The sequence below is a fragment of the Peromyscus leucopus genome, chromosome 1, assembly GCF_004664715.2.
Source record: "Peromyscus leucopus breed LL Stock chromosome 1, UCI_PerLeu_2.1, whole genome shotgun sequence".
NCBI lineage: Eukaryota > Metazoa > Chordata > Mammalia > Rodentia > Cricetidae > Peromyscus > Peromyscus leucopus.
The window spans coordinates 120229152-120248235 of NC_051063.1; the positions used below are offsets into that span (position 1 = coordinate 120229152).

The 19084-nt window shown below is 47.6% G+C and overlaps 1 protein-coding gene across 6 annotated transcripts in view; it reads left to right on the top strand.

The window, feature by feature from the left end:
• Arnt2 (aryl hydrocarbon receptor nuclear translocator 2) overlaps nt 1-19084 on the top strand; it is a 160133-nt gene that overhangs the window by 84052 nt on the left and 56997 nt on the right. For all 6 annotated transcript variants that reach the window (XM_028873834.2, XM_028873829.2, XM_028873832.2 and 3 more), the window contains 3 exons: nt 10955-11057; nt 17562-17627; nt 17957-18042. In XM_028873834.2, the coding sequence (XP_028729667.1) occupies nt 10955-11057; nt 17562-17627; nt 17957-18042 (255 nt within the window). The remainder of the gene's footprint in view (nt 1-10954; nt 11058-17561; nt 17628-17956; nt 18043-19084) is intronic.

Here is a 19084-nt window from a genome sequence, read left to right on the forward strand (position 1 = left end):
GTGTGATATTTGCCCTTGTATACACTGTGTGGTTAATTCTCTAGTTCTTTTCTGTTAAAGGCCACTGATTTAATCCATGTTCTACTGCTGTGAAGAGACACCATGACCTAGGCAACTATACAAGAAATCATTTGATCGGGGACTTGCTTGTAGTTTCAGAGGGTTAGTCCATTATCATCATGGCAGGAAGCAGACAGGCGTGGTGCTGAAGGAGTAGTTGAAAGCTTTGCATCCCGGTTCATAGGCAGCAGGGAGACAGGGAGACAGACAGATAGACAGACAGATACTGTTTCTATTGCTGTAAAGAGACACCATCACCACAGCAACTCTTAGAAAGGAAAACATTGACCTGGGGTGGCTTGCAGTCCCGAGGTTTATTCCATTATCATAATAGCAGGAATCATGGAGGCACACAAGCAGACATGATGCTGGAGAGGTGGATTAGAGTTCTACATCCAGATCCTCGGGCAACAGGAAGAGGAAATGACACTGGGCCTGACTTGAGCATTCGAAACCTCAAAGCCAACCCGCAGTGACACACTTCCCCCAACAAGGCCACACCTTCTAATAGTGCTTCTCACTATGAGCCTTTGGGGGCCATTTTCATTCAAACCACCACATTGGGCCTGACATGGGCCTTTTAAACTTCAAAGCCCACCCCAAGTGGCACACCTCCTCCAACAAGGACATACCTGCTCCAACAAGACCACACCTCCTAATCCTTCTGAACAGTTCATCAACTGGGGACTAAGCATGCAAATATATGAGCCTGTGGAGCATTCTCATTCACACCACCATGGCCGAAGAACCTCCTATTAATCTTGGCTGTTGGACCGAAAATGGAGAAAACTAAAGGTGAACCTGTGATTTGCACACAAAGCAGGGAGGGGCAATTCGTTGGCTCTAAGACACGAACGCCACCAGATTTTGTGTTTTCACTGCTCTTTTGACGTTATAAACCCGGTTTTCCCATGAGGCATTGCTGCTGGAAGAGTCACGCTCAGACCCCAAAAGGAAAAGAGATGGGATGGTGGTAAAGCTTACATTGCGTCTGAGGAGGACTCTGGCCTGCTTAGAATAGCAGTCTTAGAACCAATCGCTGTGACAGAAGGTGGGCAAGGTGCTTAGGTGGTGACAGAAGAGAGGCCATCTTGCATCAGGTGCTTAGCCCTCAACCAGTTTCTGTGGTCAGGGTGGTTGTTGGTTTTATGCGGCGATTTTACCCTGCGAGGAAAAGTCATGAGGCACAACGGAACCCACTATAAGAGTGTTATTAGGAGAAGGGAGAGACAGAAGATAGTGTGGTCAGGCCTGCTGAAAAGACATGTGCAGAGAGAGGGAGGACTATGTGGGACCCGCCTTTTATGGACTACTCCCCATCCCCACCCCACGCGTATGCACACATGGGCCCACATGGCTACTCCACGCATGTGCATAGATTACATGATCATGCTGCGTGCAAAATTACACATAGCACATAGATTATGTAGGACGTAAGGCCTGGAAATGACTAGGTGTCTCACCAGGGCATACCCTATCACGGGGGCATGGTTAGAATTCCTATCAGTGGTGAGCTCTTGGGAGAAGATGGCAGCTCCTGGTTCCATGTTCATAATAAAAAAAAAGCTTTGCAGTAGGAAGAACCTGGTAGATAGAATAGCAGTGTCTCCACACAGCTCCGCTGCCCATCCGTGCTCTCTTCCTTTGCTTTGGAGAGAAACTGGCTTGACTAGAACTGGAGAACGGATTGACGCATTGCCCTGAATATCTGCCATACATTATGAAGTATGAGGAAGCTGCCCCCACCTGCTGTGATCTGAATTCCCATCTTGAAAAGGACCCTCACTGTGAGCCTCGGGGTAGGGCCTCTAAGTGGTGACTCCCCCATGAGGGCCTGATGGGGTTAGTACTATCAGCTATTTTGTGTTGCTGTGGTCAGAATACCCAGCAGAAACAATGTAAAGAAATGTTCACTTTGTCTTAGAATTTCAGAAAGTTTAGCCCATGATAGCCTGGTCCATCAGCTGGCTACCAGTGGCATCAGGACTGTGTGCTGGAGATAGCTGCTTAATCTCACCATAGACAGACAGCAGAGCCAGGCAGGACCAGGGACTGGGTACCACTTTCAAGGCCCACCCCTAGTGGCCCACTTCCCCCCAGTGAAGCCCTGTGTCCTAGAGGTTCTAGAACCTACCCCCAATGGGGTCAGTTTCAGAATAAGCATTCAAAACATGGGCCTGTGGGGATTAGTTGAGGTTCAGACCCCAATGCTCTGATGAGAAAGATTCGTGGAAGCCTGCTTGCCTCTTTCTCCTCACAAAGATGCACCAGTAAGATGGTGTCTATGGAGAACAGGCCTTCATCAGACACCAAATCTGCCACTGCCCTGCTCTTGAATTTCTCAGTCTCCAGAACTGTGAGCAACAGTCAACTGCTTACAGATTACCCTGTCTAAGACAGGCATTTGGCTATAGCAACCCAGTAGGTTAAAACACCCCTTTAGGGGTAAAGGGCCTGTTCCCTGTGGTTTCCCAGGCTAATCGCACACTGCTTGGGTTCCTGTGCTGGGTCAGGGTGTTTTTCCTGTGTGTACAGCTGCCGGGATGGTGGGGGTCAACCTTCTGAGAAAGGGAACACATTGTCACTGAAACACCAATGGAAGCATCTTCAACCCCTGGGTCCCCATTTCATGGGGCCACACGTTTTTTTGGAACCACATCAAATATTGTTATGTTGGGGCGAGTGGGGGGAGTTATGACTTTGTTTTTGTCACTAAAATATTTTTTTCTTGTTTTTCTCCCGTGCTATCTTGGTTTTTCCTTTTAAAACCAAGATAAGATGTTTCTGGTTTTCTCAAGGTTCTTTTGATGAAATATTTCTAATTTATATTTGTATTTTTCTTGTAGCCTGGGGAGCATTTTTATGTGCACAGAGTCTTCTTTTGTAATCCTATCCAAGACAAACCTCTGATTCTTCTTTTTCAAAAAGTCACCACTAAGAAAAATAAAACTTAAAAGCCAGCTTACCAAAAGTGTTATGGAAGGGGCATATGCTCACAGGAAAAGGCATTCTGCCCTAGAGTCTTTAAAATGTCTCTCAGTACAGGGTCAGGTGATGGATATCTTTGTGGACTATGTAGTCTCTGCTATGATCACTCAACTTGGTCGTTGTAGTTTGGAAATGGCCATGGATCAGAAACAAATGAGTGGACAGGACTGTTTTTCATTAAAACTTTATTTACAAAAGCAGATGGTGGGCCAGATTTCAGCTGACCCCAGTTCTCAAGCATTTCCTGCTTTTTAACTATCTGAGAAAAATTATAGTTCAAAACATTAAGGTAGATGAGTGTCATTTTTATCCCCATTTCCTGGGTGTGGTAATTTGAGTTTTCACTGTGACCGCATAGGTTCACAGGGAATAGCACTATTAGGAGGTGTGGCCTTTGTTGGAGGAAGTGTGTCACTGGGGGTGGGCGTTGGGGTTTCAAATGCTCAAGCCAGGCCCAGTGTCACTTTCTCTTCCTATTGCCTGAGAATCTGGATGTAGAATTCTCAGCTACCTCTCCAGCACCATGTCTGCCTGCATGCCTCCATGCTTCCCACCATAACGATAATGGACTTAACTTATAAACTGTAAGCCAGTCCCAATTAAATGTTTTCCTTTATAAGAGTTGCCATGGTCGTGGCATCTCTTCACATCAATAAAACCCTAACTGAACACTGAAGTGTTGAGAATGAAGCTCACCATGATCTTTGGAGGTTTGGGATGAAGAGTTGTAAGGTTAGTCTAGTGATGCAGTGGTTGCATGGTGGAGAACTCATGCTACACTGAAACATATACATAGGAATATGTACATTTGTACATACACATCTATTACCTGTATACAAACACATAGCCACATGTGTAGACACAAATATACATATACACATATGCAAACACATGTGTGCACACATGTGTACATATATATACAAGCGCACACATATATGTATATGCATAAACATATGCATATAGGCACATGCATACATATACACATATGTATATACACACACAGATACAAACACCATACATATACACACATGAACACATACAGATATACACACAGCTATGCAAACGTGCATATGCACACACGTACACACTTACAAATACATTCACACATGTACATATACACAAACACACATACATACACACATATATATATGTGTGTGCATGCATGTGGACCAACATGAAAACATGCATGTGCATATAAATGTTCACCACAGCAATCTTACCATATGGAAAACTTGGGGATAACTTAAATGTTCAATAGTAAATTCTCCATGCAAAATAATATTATAAAACCATGAAAACGAAATTTGTTATAAAAACCTTTATTAGTTTATGCTAAGTGACATGAAGTGGGAAAATGTACCCACGAGACCTCAGCTAATTAAAATAAAGAGCAAGTATATAGAGAAAAAGATTGACAGTAAGTACGCCTACATAAAAAAAAAAAGTGTGTTTTTCTCTGTAGAAGATTGTCTGGGATTTTACTTGATGGGTGTATGTATATATGGGTATGGGCGTGGGTGGGTGGTGGAATTTCTCTACAGTAATCGTGTTACTTACAGAACAGAAAAGCATCTCAGGAGAAAAATCCTAGACTAAGTTCATATAGCTCTCAGCCTGAGGCCAAGTTCTTTCTATTCTGAGGCTAGCTTGATATCCTGTCTCCCAGAGAAGCCAGGGGCAGGGGCTGGACCACACCAGAGGCCTTGGAAGACAAACCCTACTGTGGCTTTCTAGTCCATAAGTCTGTCCTCTCTGGGCTCACAAACTGTTGCCTAGAACCTGCCAACACTGCACTCTATCCCCCAGTGGACCCCTTGCATAAATCAGATCTTCATAAAACCCTGTAAAGTAGGCATATGTGGCCCTATTTTCTAGCCCAAGAAACTGAGACTCAGAGAAAGTAAGTGACCTGTTCAAACTCCCATACCTGCCATGTGGAGCAGCTTTGTCTTGGACCCTTCTGCCGCGTTCCTTTTGAAATACCACGCTTCACTGTTCTCACTCACTGCCAGCTCTCTGTATAACAGGTCCAGGAAGAGATCTATTTCCAGATGTATTGGAAAGTGCCCGGGGCTCCTGTGGTAAAGGCAGCTGTCGCGTGACTTGAGGCCTCCTGGCTTAGCTGACTGGGTGCCAGGGCCACAGAGAAGCTCCTCCTGTTTGTACTAGGAAATGGATGCCCGCAGGACTAGATGCTCTCAGAGTTCAGAGAACAGGAAAATGGCATGTATTAGTCACTTGACTCATCGCTGGGACAAAAGTGTTTAACAGAAGCAGCTTCGGAGAGGAGGGGCTTATGTTAGTTCACAGTTTGAGTCCATCATAGTGGTAAAATCATGGTGGGGTTCATGGTGGTAAAAGCATATGGCCCAGCTGCTTACATAATAGCCAGACCAGCAAACAGTCAGACCTGAAGCAGGGCCCGGCTATAACCCTCAAGACTGGCCTCCAATGGCCTGGGCCCCATGTCACAAAGACTTCGGAACATTCCCAGACAGCACTGTTAGCTGGGGGGGAGCAAGTGTTCAAACACAAAAGCTGTGGAGGACATGCCATATTCAAACCATAGCACAGGCAAACCAGACGGAGAGTGATAGCAGGTTGGAAAGCTGTGACGCAGTGATGCCACTGAGATCAGATTCCACGTGAGAAACAAGAGGCGTGATGACAAGGGAGGGGCCTCCTGGAGGAGACCAGAAGACTCCGGGTGCAGGAGACTGAGTACTGGGTGGAGGGATGTTAGGACATGGACCCTGAGACCCCAGGGCATGATGGCAGGTCTTGACGTGAGGAGAGAGAGAGTGATTTGCCAGATTCTAAAGTAAAAGAGGAAAGTTTGAGATATGGCTCAGGAGCAGAATGCTTGCTGAGTCTGTGCAAAGTCCTGAACTCTGGCCCCAGCATCTCTAAAACAAACAAACAAACAAAAACCGTTTTAAGTGGAGGAGGAAGGGTGACTGTTTCTGGAAGACTGAAGTAACAGAGGGTGGCAGGGAGGCACAGCAGATGCAAGAAGAGAATCAGCAGAGGTCTGAGGGTGAGAGAGAGCAGAGGTCTGTGTGTGCGTAAGCAAGAGCGTTCTGTCCCGTCCCGGGGGACTGATGCTCGGACAGCAAGAGGTCAGCCTGGTTCTTACTGAGGCATTGGCTGAGGGAATCTCTGGGAAGGGCTGACTGTTCACAGGGCATCTTGTTTCCAGGGGTGGGGCGGGCATTTAGAGGGCACAAAGAGACCCTATGGGAAGGAGAGAAGGGGGCAGGGACCAAGCATGAGGAGAACAGAGATGACTAGGGGGTCCAGCCAAGGAGAACAGGATGGGAGGCGAGAGGTGGGATGAGCCAGAGACACAGGTGTGAGAGAACAAGTCCTCCCACCTTGGGCTAGGGATGTTGCTCAGCAGGACAGTGCTTGCCTAGCATGAGGAAGCCTCTGGGTTCAGTGCCCAGAACTTCAAGAAAACAAGTCATCCTGTCCGCGAGGAGGAGAATGGAGGTAGAGAAGAGATGCTGAAGAAGTCAGCACTGGCCTCGGCTGACTGCTGCCAGGTAGCTGTTGGGACTAGCCTGGGACATCCAAACCAGCCAGCTCCCAGGCTTCGTGGGTCAGAAGAGTTAAACATCAGCATGGACTTCATGTTCATTCCTTCTGAAGTCCCATTAGGAGCCAGCCCAAGCCCCAGGGCCTGTGAGCAAAGATACATTCGTATCATCTCGAACTGGGATTCAGGACCCAGTGCCAGGCACGGCCACCTGCCTTCATAATCTCCACTGCTACAGTTGTCAGATCCAGTTCCTACATCCCTCCCAGGAACACACCTACAAGACATGTCAAGCGTGCTTGCATTCCTGAGGAGCCTGGAGTCGGGGCTCACCGGGCCCAAGGAAACCCCAGAAGCACGTGGAGAAACAAACGTTGGGGGCAGTTGTCTCTCCGGGTCCCCACAGCAGCTCGTGGAGATGTGTTTATTCATGTCCTCCTGTTGCACCACGAGCGAACTTCGCAGCTGGGATTTATTTTCAGAGCGCTCTGGAATCTGACAGACCCGCCTGCCTCCTGCTTCGCAGCTGAAACCTTTTGCCATTTGGTTGATGATAAAGCAAGTGACGGTTTACACTAAAAGGGGCTGGAAAAGATGCTGTCTGTGAGTGAGACAGGCAGGTGTCAGAACCGGAGGAGCAGACTGCAGCACAGTCAGCAGAGGGCCAGCTCCGCTCTGCAAGATCACTCAGCTTTCAAGTTCAGTGTCGCCTCCAGAGGGAGCTGAAATCTGAGTGCACACCTTGCTTAGAGGTGTCCCTCTGCTATGGATAAGATGGAGGTTCTGTATAGATGGTGTCAGTACGGAGCATGCAGCTACAGAGCTGTGCTCCACATCTGCAGAGAAGGCGGCCATGTCCCAGAGCACTGCAGGGGTGAGGAGAGCAAGCTGATCAGGCCCAGTCCAGAGCCATGTTTGCCGAACGATCCCAATACAGTACCAGAGAGCCAGCTCCAGAAAGCACAGCATGCCTCAGGAGTGCAGTCCAGGGAGGTGACCGCCTGGGTTGCACATACTTATCCTCCTCCATCTCATTCCTCCTTTAGCTCACCAAGCCCAAACTGGGGGAAGGTATTTCTCGACGCCCTTCTCTTTCTAGTGAGAGGGACTCACTTACCTGACCCTGAAGGAGGGGCCTCTCAGGCCACTTTCTCATGCTGTGTTCATTGCATTTATCTCTGTGTGAAAGTCTGTTCTCTCCTATCCTAGTCCATTGCTTTCTATTTGGATCCATAGTCTCTCTCCCACCCTGTAGTAATGGCCTTCTCTGTGCTTGGGTCAGTGAATTGTCAGTGCTGAATGACTATTTGTGATCACTGAGGTAACAAGCGGGTGTCATGATGAAATGCTTGGGGTCAGTCAAGGAGAGGGGGTGCTGCTTGGGGCCAAGGGAGTAGCCAGGAGCACATTGGGGAGCCATGAACTGCACCAAGTAGCCAGGCCCCAGGCAGAGCTGAGGAGGGTCATGAGGTGAGCAGAGGCCAGACTGTATACTTTCATACTGGGGTATGGGATGTGAATGTTGGAGACCATTGGTGGGGAGCACGAGAGATTTTTCAAGAAAAGGTATGGCTGCATTTAAGACTCCCATATTCACTGTCTGTCACTCCACCTTGCTTCTCCCTCTTTGAATCTTGATGTAGGCTGGCAGCCATCAAGCCCCGGCAGTCTTGTCTCCATCCCCCAATACTCCTGGGGTTACAGACATATATGGCCATGCCCAGCTATTTTACATGGGTCCTGAGGTCTGCACTTGGACTCTCCAGCTTGCATAGCAAGTATTCTTTCCCACGTTGCCACCTCTCCAGTCCTTCATGCTCTTCAGTGGAGGATTTGAGCAATTGAGTAGTAGGGGTGAAGACCACGGAGAAAGGGCAGCTTTGGAGGGAAGACACATTTGTTTGCACCTGTGAGTGCTAAAATGTCTGTGATGCCTAAGAGACAGCTGGTCACATTGAAGCACCTAAGAGGGGTCTGGCTGCCTGGTGCTGGTCCAGCGTGCTGAGAAAGACTGGTCATGGTACGAGAGCAATGGCAGTGGGTTCTGTAGTGAGGGAAGAGAGAGTACTGAACTCTGACTCCAACGGAGAAAAACAGAAATGCAGAACCAGAGAAGGGGTGAGGACTAATTGGGTGGGGAATTACTAAGAATAAACATTAGAGTAAAGAAAATTCTTGCTAGACCCACTCAGCAGAATTCTTGCTGAATTCAGGCCACCGTGATGATATCAATGGAGGCCAGATACTGAGGGTGGAGATTCTGCCCAATAGTGTTACTCAGCTTCCCACTACTATGATAAAATACCTGGCATAAGTATTAAAGATAAAATGTTTGTTTTGGCTCATGGCTTTGGAGGTTCCAGTCAGGGAATGGCAGTTTGGGCCTCTGATGGGGTGTGAAATGACAGTGTGTGTGTGTGTGTGTGTGTGTGTGTGTGTGTGTGTGTGTGTGTGTGTGTTGCTTCAAAGCATACCTGCCTAGCTCACAAGCTAGGTCACGTAAGGAAGAATAGCCCATGGTCCCACAATCATCAGGAGCACACCCTCGGTGACCTAAGGACCATCTACTAGGCCCCACTTTAAAGGATCACCATATTCAGTAATGCCATTTTGGGGACCAAATGTTGAAGACATGGACCTTTGAGGTCACTCGTGCAAACTTTTAACATTGGTTTACCTTAAGGAGTCTTTCCAAAACCAAACCCTTCGTGCCAGAAGGGGAAGCCCAAAGCTGAGCCCAGTTTAAGAGAGGAGACTCAGGGCTTCTGTAGAGTTTTTGTTAAAAGGGAGTGTCTTTGACCTCTGGAGATGGGTGTCATGATGCCACCAGTCTGCAGGAGGTAGTAGAACAAGTGTCACCAAAGATCTCTCCAGGGAAATGGAAAAGAGGAGGTCCAGAGCCCTGCACCAACAGAGGGTAAGGGCTGAGGAAGGGGAGCCTCCCCTGCAAATGAGGAGCCATCTGGAAGTCTTAGTGTTCCTGGGCAAGAATATTATCAGGGTCGTGTTGAAGAGAGTGATAAAGAGGAAACAGGCCAAGGCATATATTTTACAATTGGCATAGAGATTTCCTGTGGCCTGGACTGGGTGGTATCCAGGGAGCTGTAGGGTCAAGGCAGGTTGCAGGGGTCCACCATTGGGAGAAGGACAAATTATAGACCATGAGTGTGGATAGAGCAGTCTGCCTGCAGATAAAGAGAGAAGCTAGGATCTCCTGGGTCATGTGCTCTCTTCTCTGTCATTAAAGAGTTGTGATGTTGTTTATACCTGGAGGCTGTAGACAGCAGGGAATGGAGACATTGGAAATGCCTGAATGGGAAGGGATCAATGGATAGAACAAAATCTCACTAGTGTCAGAGACGTACGTGGAGATTCTGAAATATTTCTTCCCTTAAACTGAGAGTAAGATGTGTGAGTGAGACCAGGGAGGCAGAAGGCAGGCTGTGTGCACTAGGGAGAGAGGAAGACAGAGACACTGTCTAGCTCTCTGGCTTAGATTGGAGTTTCTGGAGACACTCCTGCTGATGTTGGGAGCCTGTTTTGGAAGGAGCTAGTGAAGCTGCCCTGTAGCTGCGTAGTTAACTGCCGGTGATGCATCTCCACCAGCAAAGGACTTGAAATGGCGGCTAGGGGAGAAGACACTAGGTCACGGGCATCCAGAGGTGACCTCTAAGACTTTGGCATGAATAAAACTGCACGAGGAGTGTATGTCTACAATGACAAGAAAAGATGGAGGAAATGGAGCCCCTAAAGGGAGAAAGAACTCACAGGGAAAGAGCAGAGGAGCCAGGAAGTCGTGAGAAGTCCAGGTTGGGAGGGCTGCTTATTTATTTAAGACATAATCTCCCTGTGCATCCCTAACTTGCCTGGAACTCACTATATAAACCAGGCTGACCTTGAGCATTCCAAGATCCACCTGCCGCTGCCTTCTGAGCACTGGCATTACAGGGGAGTGCTCCCATGCCTGGCTTGGTAGGGTTTTTAAAGGAGATTTTTTTGCAAGGTTCAGCAAAGCAGCCAGATCAAATAAAGGAAAGATGTGTTTTGGATTCAGCCGTGGGGAAGTTGTCGGTCACCTTGGCAAAGGCTGTTGTCATGGGGTTGGGGAGGAGGTGGCCAGACTGGAGTGACTTGAGGCTCAGGAATCCAGCAATACAGCTGACAAGTAGAGATTGCACTGAAGAAAACAAGGCCTTGTGAACCGTATGGACTCCATGTCTCTATGAGACTCTGCCAAAGAACACTGGGGGTGCCGAGAAAATAGTCTGTTCAGCTGTGCCCAGCTTGTCCTGGCGTGGCAGAGCCCTGGAGACCTGCCCCTTCCTCCCCAGCTCTAATCTCACACACTCCTGTGCTTCTCTCCCTCAGGCCGCATCCTGGACCTGAAGACCGGGACAGTGAAGAAGGAAGGCCAGCAGTCGTCCATGCGCATGTGCATGGGCTCCCGGCGCTCCTTCATCTGCAGGATGAGGTTTGTGGGTGGGCAGCGGCCAAGGCCAGGGGACTCACTTGACCTTGTGCTCTCAACGTCAGACGAGAAATACACCCCAGTTCTTGACCCAGCAGGGGAATGCTCCCCTTCTGCCTCCTATACGGCCCAGTAATTCACCATTCCCCACCCATTCTGTTCTCACACCTTTGTGTGCTGCGTTCTTCTCTTCTTATTTTTGTTTTTTAATGTAACCATAGTTAGGGCTGGAATTTGCTGTATAGACCAGGCTGGTCTCTAACTTGCAAAAAAATCCTTCTGCTTCTGCCTCAAAGGTGCTGGAATTAAAGGAGTGCCCAACCACACTTTTAATAACCCTGCTCACTGTAATAACCCTGCTCCACTACAATAACCCTGCTCCACTACAATAACCCTGCTCACTGTAATAACCCTGCTCCCCTGTAATAACCCTGCTCACTGTAATAACCCTGCTCCAGTGTAATAACCCTGCTCCAGTGTAATAACCCTGCTCACTGTAATAACCCTGCTCACTGTAATAACCCTGCTCACTGTAATAACCCTGCTCACTGTAATAACCCTGCTCACTGTAATAACCCTGCTCAACTGTAATAACCCTGCTCCAGTGTAATAACCCTGCTCCGGTATAATAACTCTGCTCACTGTAATAACCCTGCTCACTGTAATAACCCTGCTCCAGTGTAATAACCCTGCTATAGTGTAATAACCCTGCTCCAGTGTAATAACTCTGCTCACTGTAATAACCCTGCTCCACTGTAATAACCCTGCTCACTGTAATAACCCTGCTCACTGTAATAACCCTGCTCCACTGTAATAACCCTGCTCACTGTAATAACCCTGCTCACTGTAATAACCCTGCTCTAGTGTAATAACCCTGCTCACTGTAATAACCCAGGTCCAGTGTAATAACCCTGCTCACTGTAATAATAACCCTGCTCCACTGTAATAACCCTGCTCCAGTGTAATAACCCTGCTCACTGTAATAACCCTGCTCTAGTGTAATAACCCTGCTCACTGTAATAACCCTGCTCACTGTAATAACCCTGCTCCAGTGTAATAACCCTGTTCTGGTGTAATAACCCTGCTCAACTGTAATAACCCTGCTCAACTGTAATAACCCTGCTCCACTCTAATAACCATGCTCCACTGTAATAACCCTGCTCCAGTGTAATAACCCTGCTCACTGTAATAACCCTGCTCATTGTAATAATAACCCTGCTCCACTCTAATAACCATGCTCCACTGTAATAACCCTGCTCACTGTAATAACCCTGCTCCTCTATACTCTTGATTTTTTTTCCCCTGAACATGCTTTGAGGCCTTTCATACATCTTGCCTCTCCAGATTCTGTATTCCTCAATATGGTTTCTATTGAAACCACTGATTCTGAGCTTATCCTTATATTTCCTATAACAACTCATACCTTTTAAACGGGTCCCCAACTATTATTGATTAGACTTTTTGTTTATTTTGGTCTTATTTTGTGTTTTTGAGGCAAGGACTCATGTGTCCCAGGTTGGCATCAAACTCATGTAGCTGCAGATGACTTTGAAGTTCTGGTCTTCCTGTATTCACTTCCTAAGTGCTAAGACAAGGAGGTGGGCCACCATGCTTGGTTTATATGGCATAGGAGTTCCAGGACTTCCTTTATGGTAGGCAAACACTCTACTGACTGAGCCACTTTCCAAGCCCCATTGATTTGTATTTAAAATGTAAATGGTTTGGCTTCATGCTTCAGTTATATCATCCTAAGGATAGAGACTGTGGTTTATACATCTTTAATTTTTTTTCTTTTTTGAGATGGCCACTTATGTAGCCCAGTCTTGATCCTCCTGTCTCAGCTTCCTGAGGGCTGGGAATACAAGCTTGAGCTACCTTTGCCCAGATGATGTATGACTCTTTGCACCTCCTTGACTTTCAATAGAATGTTTTGTATACAGTTACTGCTTGGGTCCATGACTCCTCACCATCAGCAAAATCTGAAAGGGAGAGAGAGAGAGAGAGAGAGAGAGAGAGAGAGAGAGAGAGAGAGAGAGAGAGAGAGAGAGGAGGGCGAAGGATTGCTTTGGTTCTTTGCAGAGAAAAAGAAAGGTCAAGGCAGCATTTTGCATCATTAAGGTGATAATAAGGAATGAGATATATATCTTGCAGACATCTCATAGCACATGCAGCGAGCCACATGTAGGGTATAAAATAATGAGATAGGTCAGATATGAGACTATGTCCTGTCCTGTTGGAGAAATGGGGTGCCATTACTAAGATGGGAAAGATGGCTCCTTCAGGGTGAAGGGAAGTAGTCATCCTTTCTAGACTGAGGTGCCAACCAGACAACTCAGTGGAAAAGATGAGGGGCCAATCGGGTGTACAACTCCAGAACCTGAGGAAATTCTAGGACTGAAGATGGACTCAGGGACCAATGTTGAGATGGCAGCTGAGCTGGGTGACAGTCACCGGAAGGCAACAGAGAGGACATCAGAGGATAGCACTTGGGGCCCTGCTCCCCCAATGGCGGAAAGTTGAGTTGAGCATCCAGGCAGGTGGGAGGGAACCAGAGGGAGCTAAGGAAGTATCTGAAATGCCACTACTGAGTCCCAGATGCAAGATCTGAGGCTTTAAGGCTACTCCTCAGAGTGAGAAGCAGAAGCTGGAGCTACAGGCAGGCAAGCAAGGCAGACTCAGTCTTCTGCCCAGCCCGCCCTGGAATGCGTTTGTCCTCGGGCTGTCTTCAAACACCTCTCCTGACCAGTGTGGGACTCTGCATCCATCTTGGTTTAGCACAGTCTTGCCTTTGTTATTAGCCTTGTCCCCTCCCCTTCAGGCTGTGGGATCTTACTTAGCTGCCCATCCCAAGGCAAGCACAGCAGAGCCACTGGCTAATGTCACTTTTACTCGGTTATCTGCTGCCAGATGTGACTGAACGCTTGCACATCTGTGGGTACTATAACATTCCAAGGAGAAAATGCTTTAAAATGAGTATTTATTCTTCCTGATTCGATGTCATCTGTGTGCGTCTTAGCAAAATCTATTTCTGTTGGCTGGAGAGATAGCTCTGTAATTTAAAAAAGAAAAAAAATAGCCTAGCATGGTGGTGTGTGCACTTGTAATCCCATTGACGTGGAGGTGGAGACAGGCAGACTCCTGGGGCTTGCTGCCTACTGGGCAAATCCTATGTGAGAGAGACCGTGTCTAAGAAAAGCAAGTGCATGACACTTGAGGAAAAACAGCTAAGGTTGTCTTCTGGCCTCCACACAGACGTGTGTATATCTGAACACATGTGCCTGTATAGATGTACACACACACACACACACACACACACACACACACACACACACACACACACACACACAAAGGGAGACACAGAGAAAGACAAGAAAAGAGGGAAGAGAGAGAAACCTACAAGTCATATCACCAATGTTGCCTGCTCCTTACCCCTAGGAGGGTCTACAGAATCCTCTTTTACAAAACACCGCTTTAGAGTCCTGGTGAGAGAGAGAGCTGTTATTTTCCCTGCATCTGCTCCTCTCCAGGCTGAACACTGGACCTCTTCCAGAGAGCCCTGACAAGGTGACAAGAAGGCACTGGAGTGACGGTGCATAAATGATCTCGCTGACTTAGGATGGAGTCTCACTGGCTGCCTGCTTTGTGTTTCGAGTGAGCTGGACACAGGACTCGTGCACAGCCTCCAGCCAGAAACAAACTATTATCAGCTAATGTCACAGCAGGGGCCTCTTGACCGAGCTTGGGGACGGTTAGTCAGCCCAACTGATATAAATTCTTAATTAGCCGCATGAATGAAGTGCTTGGAGGCATCGTAGCACACCATTTCTATTAGCAGGTAGAGCGCCACTGTCACCGCCCAGATTGCTCCATCTCTCGGAGCCCAGGCACACCTCCAGACCAGGTCCTCAGAGTTGCTCATGAGAGTATGAGCCCGTGCTACCTGGACTGGCTTGAGAGACGTGCAGCGCTTTTGGTTCTGCCTAGAGCATGACATCATCAACAAAGCAACTCAGTTTCCTCAGGACACTGGGCACAGTCTGCCAGGAAGGGGCAGAGGGCCCTGTTGGCATCCCTGGGTGGCAGTGTCACAGATTGATCCTGCTATGAAAGCGACTCCAGTGCGGGCAGCTCGCCAAGGTCTCAGAACATAATTGGACTTTTTTTTTTTTTGCATGTTGCAAATGAAGACATCAGGCTGGCACTTGTCATGTAGTTGGGAAATGGAAATGCACTTAGCAAATGGATCTGCCAAGTGGTGGCCAGAGCCTGGATGCTTGATGCCTGGGATGCTGAGAGAATCATTAAGAAGTGGTCAGGGAGGTCCTGCCATTGTGGAGAGAGCTTCATCCCCCGGGGCCCACAGATGGGCTCCCAGGCAGACCTGATTCTCTGCCTATGGGTCCCTTGTCTCCACTCACTCTCTCTTGCCATCAGCAGGCTTCCAGCAGTGTGGTTGTTCCTAGAGCCAGCCCTGGTCGGGGAGGGGTATCCACCATGCGGTGCTCAAGCCTGGGAAGATGCTACCGTTCCTTCAGCTGTCAGCATCTGTTTTGAGTTGGTGTCTCTGCTCAGGCCTGAACAGACACTGCTGCCGTCATCACCCTCCTCCTTTCCACAAAGCCAGTGGCTCCCCTGACACGATCTGTGGGACCAAGGATAGCTGGGCTTCTCCCTTAGTCTTTCTGCAGCTCTCTAGTACTAAGGGATTGTGAAACGGTTCTCGTGCATGTTAGAAGTTGGCCAAACTCTCCTTCTAATGGCAACCACAAGTCAAACGCAGGCAAGCCCACGTCTGCCCTTTGGAAGGATATCATCCATGGGGCTTCTCCGAGTAAACATATAGAGCAGTTGAGAACCATCTACTTGATAGCAGGGTTACCCTTCAGGGCATGGAGGGAATAGAAAGTGAGCAGAGCAGCCATGGAAGGCATCTTCTAGTGTTATGGCTTTTGTGCAGGCCTTGGGTAAAAGGATCCTTAGCCTTGCAGGTGTTAAAGCTCATGTGCTGGTCTAAGATATTGAGATTCCTCAGCACTCGGCTACAGCTGGCATTACAGTTTTCAGGCGATCTAGGTATCGTATTCGCCAGCCTTTGATAACAGCAGGTGTTACAGCTCCCAGGCATGAGGTGCTGAGACTCTCGACCTTAAAAGCTTGACTGCTATAAAATTCTTCCAACAACAAGGCCCACAGTCTCTCTTCACTCTGCAGGCTTCTAACCGGCTGGCTGCTGTCAAGTAGCTGGCCGCCCTGCCACTTATGCAGCTCAGCCCGCTGGTGGCTTAGCTGTGGCGGCCCCTGATGCTCTCCTGCCCCTGCCTTTGCCATTGTTCTGCTCTCTCTGCTACTTCTTCTGTATGTCACCAGCTCAAACTGTAGTAATAAAAAAAGTAATTGAGACGACAACAACAACAAAAAAGTAATTAAGAAAAGACTGCTCCAGAAGAGCGGTTCTCTGGGCTTGATGGAACAGCAGAAGAGACAGCACGGGAGAATGTCCCCCAGATGGCTCACAAAGTGGGCTGAAGAGTCTGCTTAGGTAGCCAAAAGGGGTATTTACATCAGTCATAGCGATCAGTGCATGCAGATGCAGGCTAGTGTGGGCCCCCAGTCACAGGCTAACCCCTCTAGTTCCGGTCCTTCTAGTCATCAGAAGTGCTACCCTCCCGGCTCAGGTAGAAATAGCTGTAGGGTCATCTAGAGTTCACCCAGGCTTTTAACAGTTAAACATTCCTGTAAGAAACTATTTGGAATAGCTCTGGCTAGGGCCACGCCTCCGCGAGTGGTTTTTACAAGGTGTCTATGAAGTGTTCAGAGCAGCCAGTGCACACATAAGGGTACTCTGACCGACTGTTGGACTCATATTCCTTTTGCTCAAGGTAGTCAGTGATGCAAGAGGAAGTCCAATGGCCGTGGATGGAAAAGTTTAATTGCCCCTGTCCATGTCTCAACATCTTTATTTATAAGAAAGCGAATGTCAGAAAGAGTATTCGCAAATTAAAGAATTCATCATATGTGTTGATAATAGGCCCAGTCAGTCAAATATTTGCCTTATAAGGCCTGGGTTTGATCTCCAGAGTCCATGTGAAAAACAAAAACAAACAAACAAACAAACAAAAAAATTGGGTATGGTGGCACACCTTAGTGATCCTAGCATCGGAGATGGAAAACCAGGAGGGTCCCTGGGGCTCAGCCACCATCTAGCCTCACTTGGTAAGCTGCAGGCCAGTGAGTGACATTATCTCAAAAGAAAAGATGGAATGGTACCTGAGGTATCCTCTGACCTCCATGTGTATGTGCATGCACATGCACCTGCACCCCCACACACATGTGCACCTGCACACACTTGAGCACACACAAAGAGCTTACACTAATAGTGATTTTTAACAGCACTTAATGCTCTCCTAATGCTTTGGAGTGAGGTGGGTCCCCCTTGTCTCAGCAGCACCATCAGTTTTGTGTATTTACTGCATCCCCATCGGTTCTAACACATGCGTTGACTCTTAGGTGCGGAAATGCTCCCTTAGACCACCTGCCTTTGAACAGAATAACCACCATGCGGAAAAGGTTCAGGTGGGCATCCCTTTCTTTGATGTACTTGGGGAGTGTGCGAGCAGATGCCAGGATGACCCCACACTGGGGAACAGTTCAGCTTGAAGAGGGGCTAAGTGTAAAGGACCAGGAGGGTGCGTGTCAGGGTGGCACTGTAAGAAACGGGAGTTGGATGGAATTCGTGTGTGATGTTCAGGCCCTGTTGGAGGATGGGAGTCAAGGTGGTAGGAAATCAAGATTTAGAACCACAAAGGAAACAAGAGAACAGGAAGCTTAGATACCAAGGGGGTCATCCGCATCTTGCCTTGTTTCCATATAATGAAGACAGCTTCATGTATGTCCTTTCTCAGGAATGGCCTTGGCCCTGTGAAAGAAGGAGAAGCCCAGTACGCCGTGGTCCACTGCACCGGTTACATCAAGGCTTGGCCTCCAGCAGGTGAGCAGAGCTGCCAATGTATTTCCAAGAAGGCAGATGCCTTCAACTCCAACTGTAATACTGGGTTAAAAGTGTTCTTGGAGAAAAACCAGGAAAGTAGTGTTGTTTTTCTTTGTGGTTAGAATGTCATTTTTGATTCTATAGAAAGCCCCACTATCTGAAATAGGTTTCTAAAAAGGGGAATGAGTGGAGCCTTCGCATCATCAACCTCTGAAGAGATAGTGTGCAGATCTGAAATGATAGATGCAGCTTGTGTTCCCATAGATACGCACGTCAAAATCACAATGAGATAACACATGATAACAAGCACAGACAAGGAAAAGGAGACATGAAACCATCGTATCTTGCTGGTGGGAGTGTGAAATAGCACAGCCACTTGGAAAAACTGTCTCAAAATGTTAAGCATGCAGTTGCTGTATGACTTCACAATTTGACGCCTAGATATCAAGCCAAAAGAATTGAAGACCTAGGTCTACAAAGAAATTTGAATGCAAATGTTTATTCATAATGGACAAAGAGTTAAAACAACCTGACTATGCACTATAGGTGATAAAATGTCATGTATCCATACATAGTAAATATTGCTATTTCGCATAGTAATCCCACAAAGAAGAGAACACAAAGGCCGTGGCCATAATACAGCTAAAGAATATACATCAATAGCCAGTCTAGTGCTTGGAATAAATAAAAATAGTTTATAGTATGCTGGCCATTGGCAGGCAAATGGAAATAAGGAACTGTAAGATAAAGTGGCTTGAACTTGATATTATGACATCACCTCTACTGGGATTATGCTCACTGTGAATTGGACCTTTGTTTTGGGAGGGATTGTAAAAGAGCCCTCTCTGGCCAGTGCAGGGATCTACAGTGATCCTTCCTTCACTGACTGTCCAACACTGCCTGCTTTATGGGTAGAGTGACGCTTTGCTGCCCTTTGCCCAGCAGATTGTACCTCTGACCTGGCGTGTTGATTTTCGTCTATCCCATAGGTTGTCTGGAAGTAAGATAATTTCTCCATATTCTTTAAGGTTTTTCAAAGAAT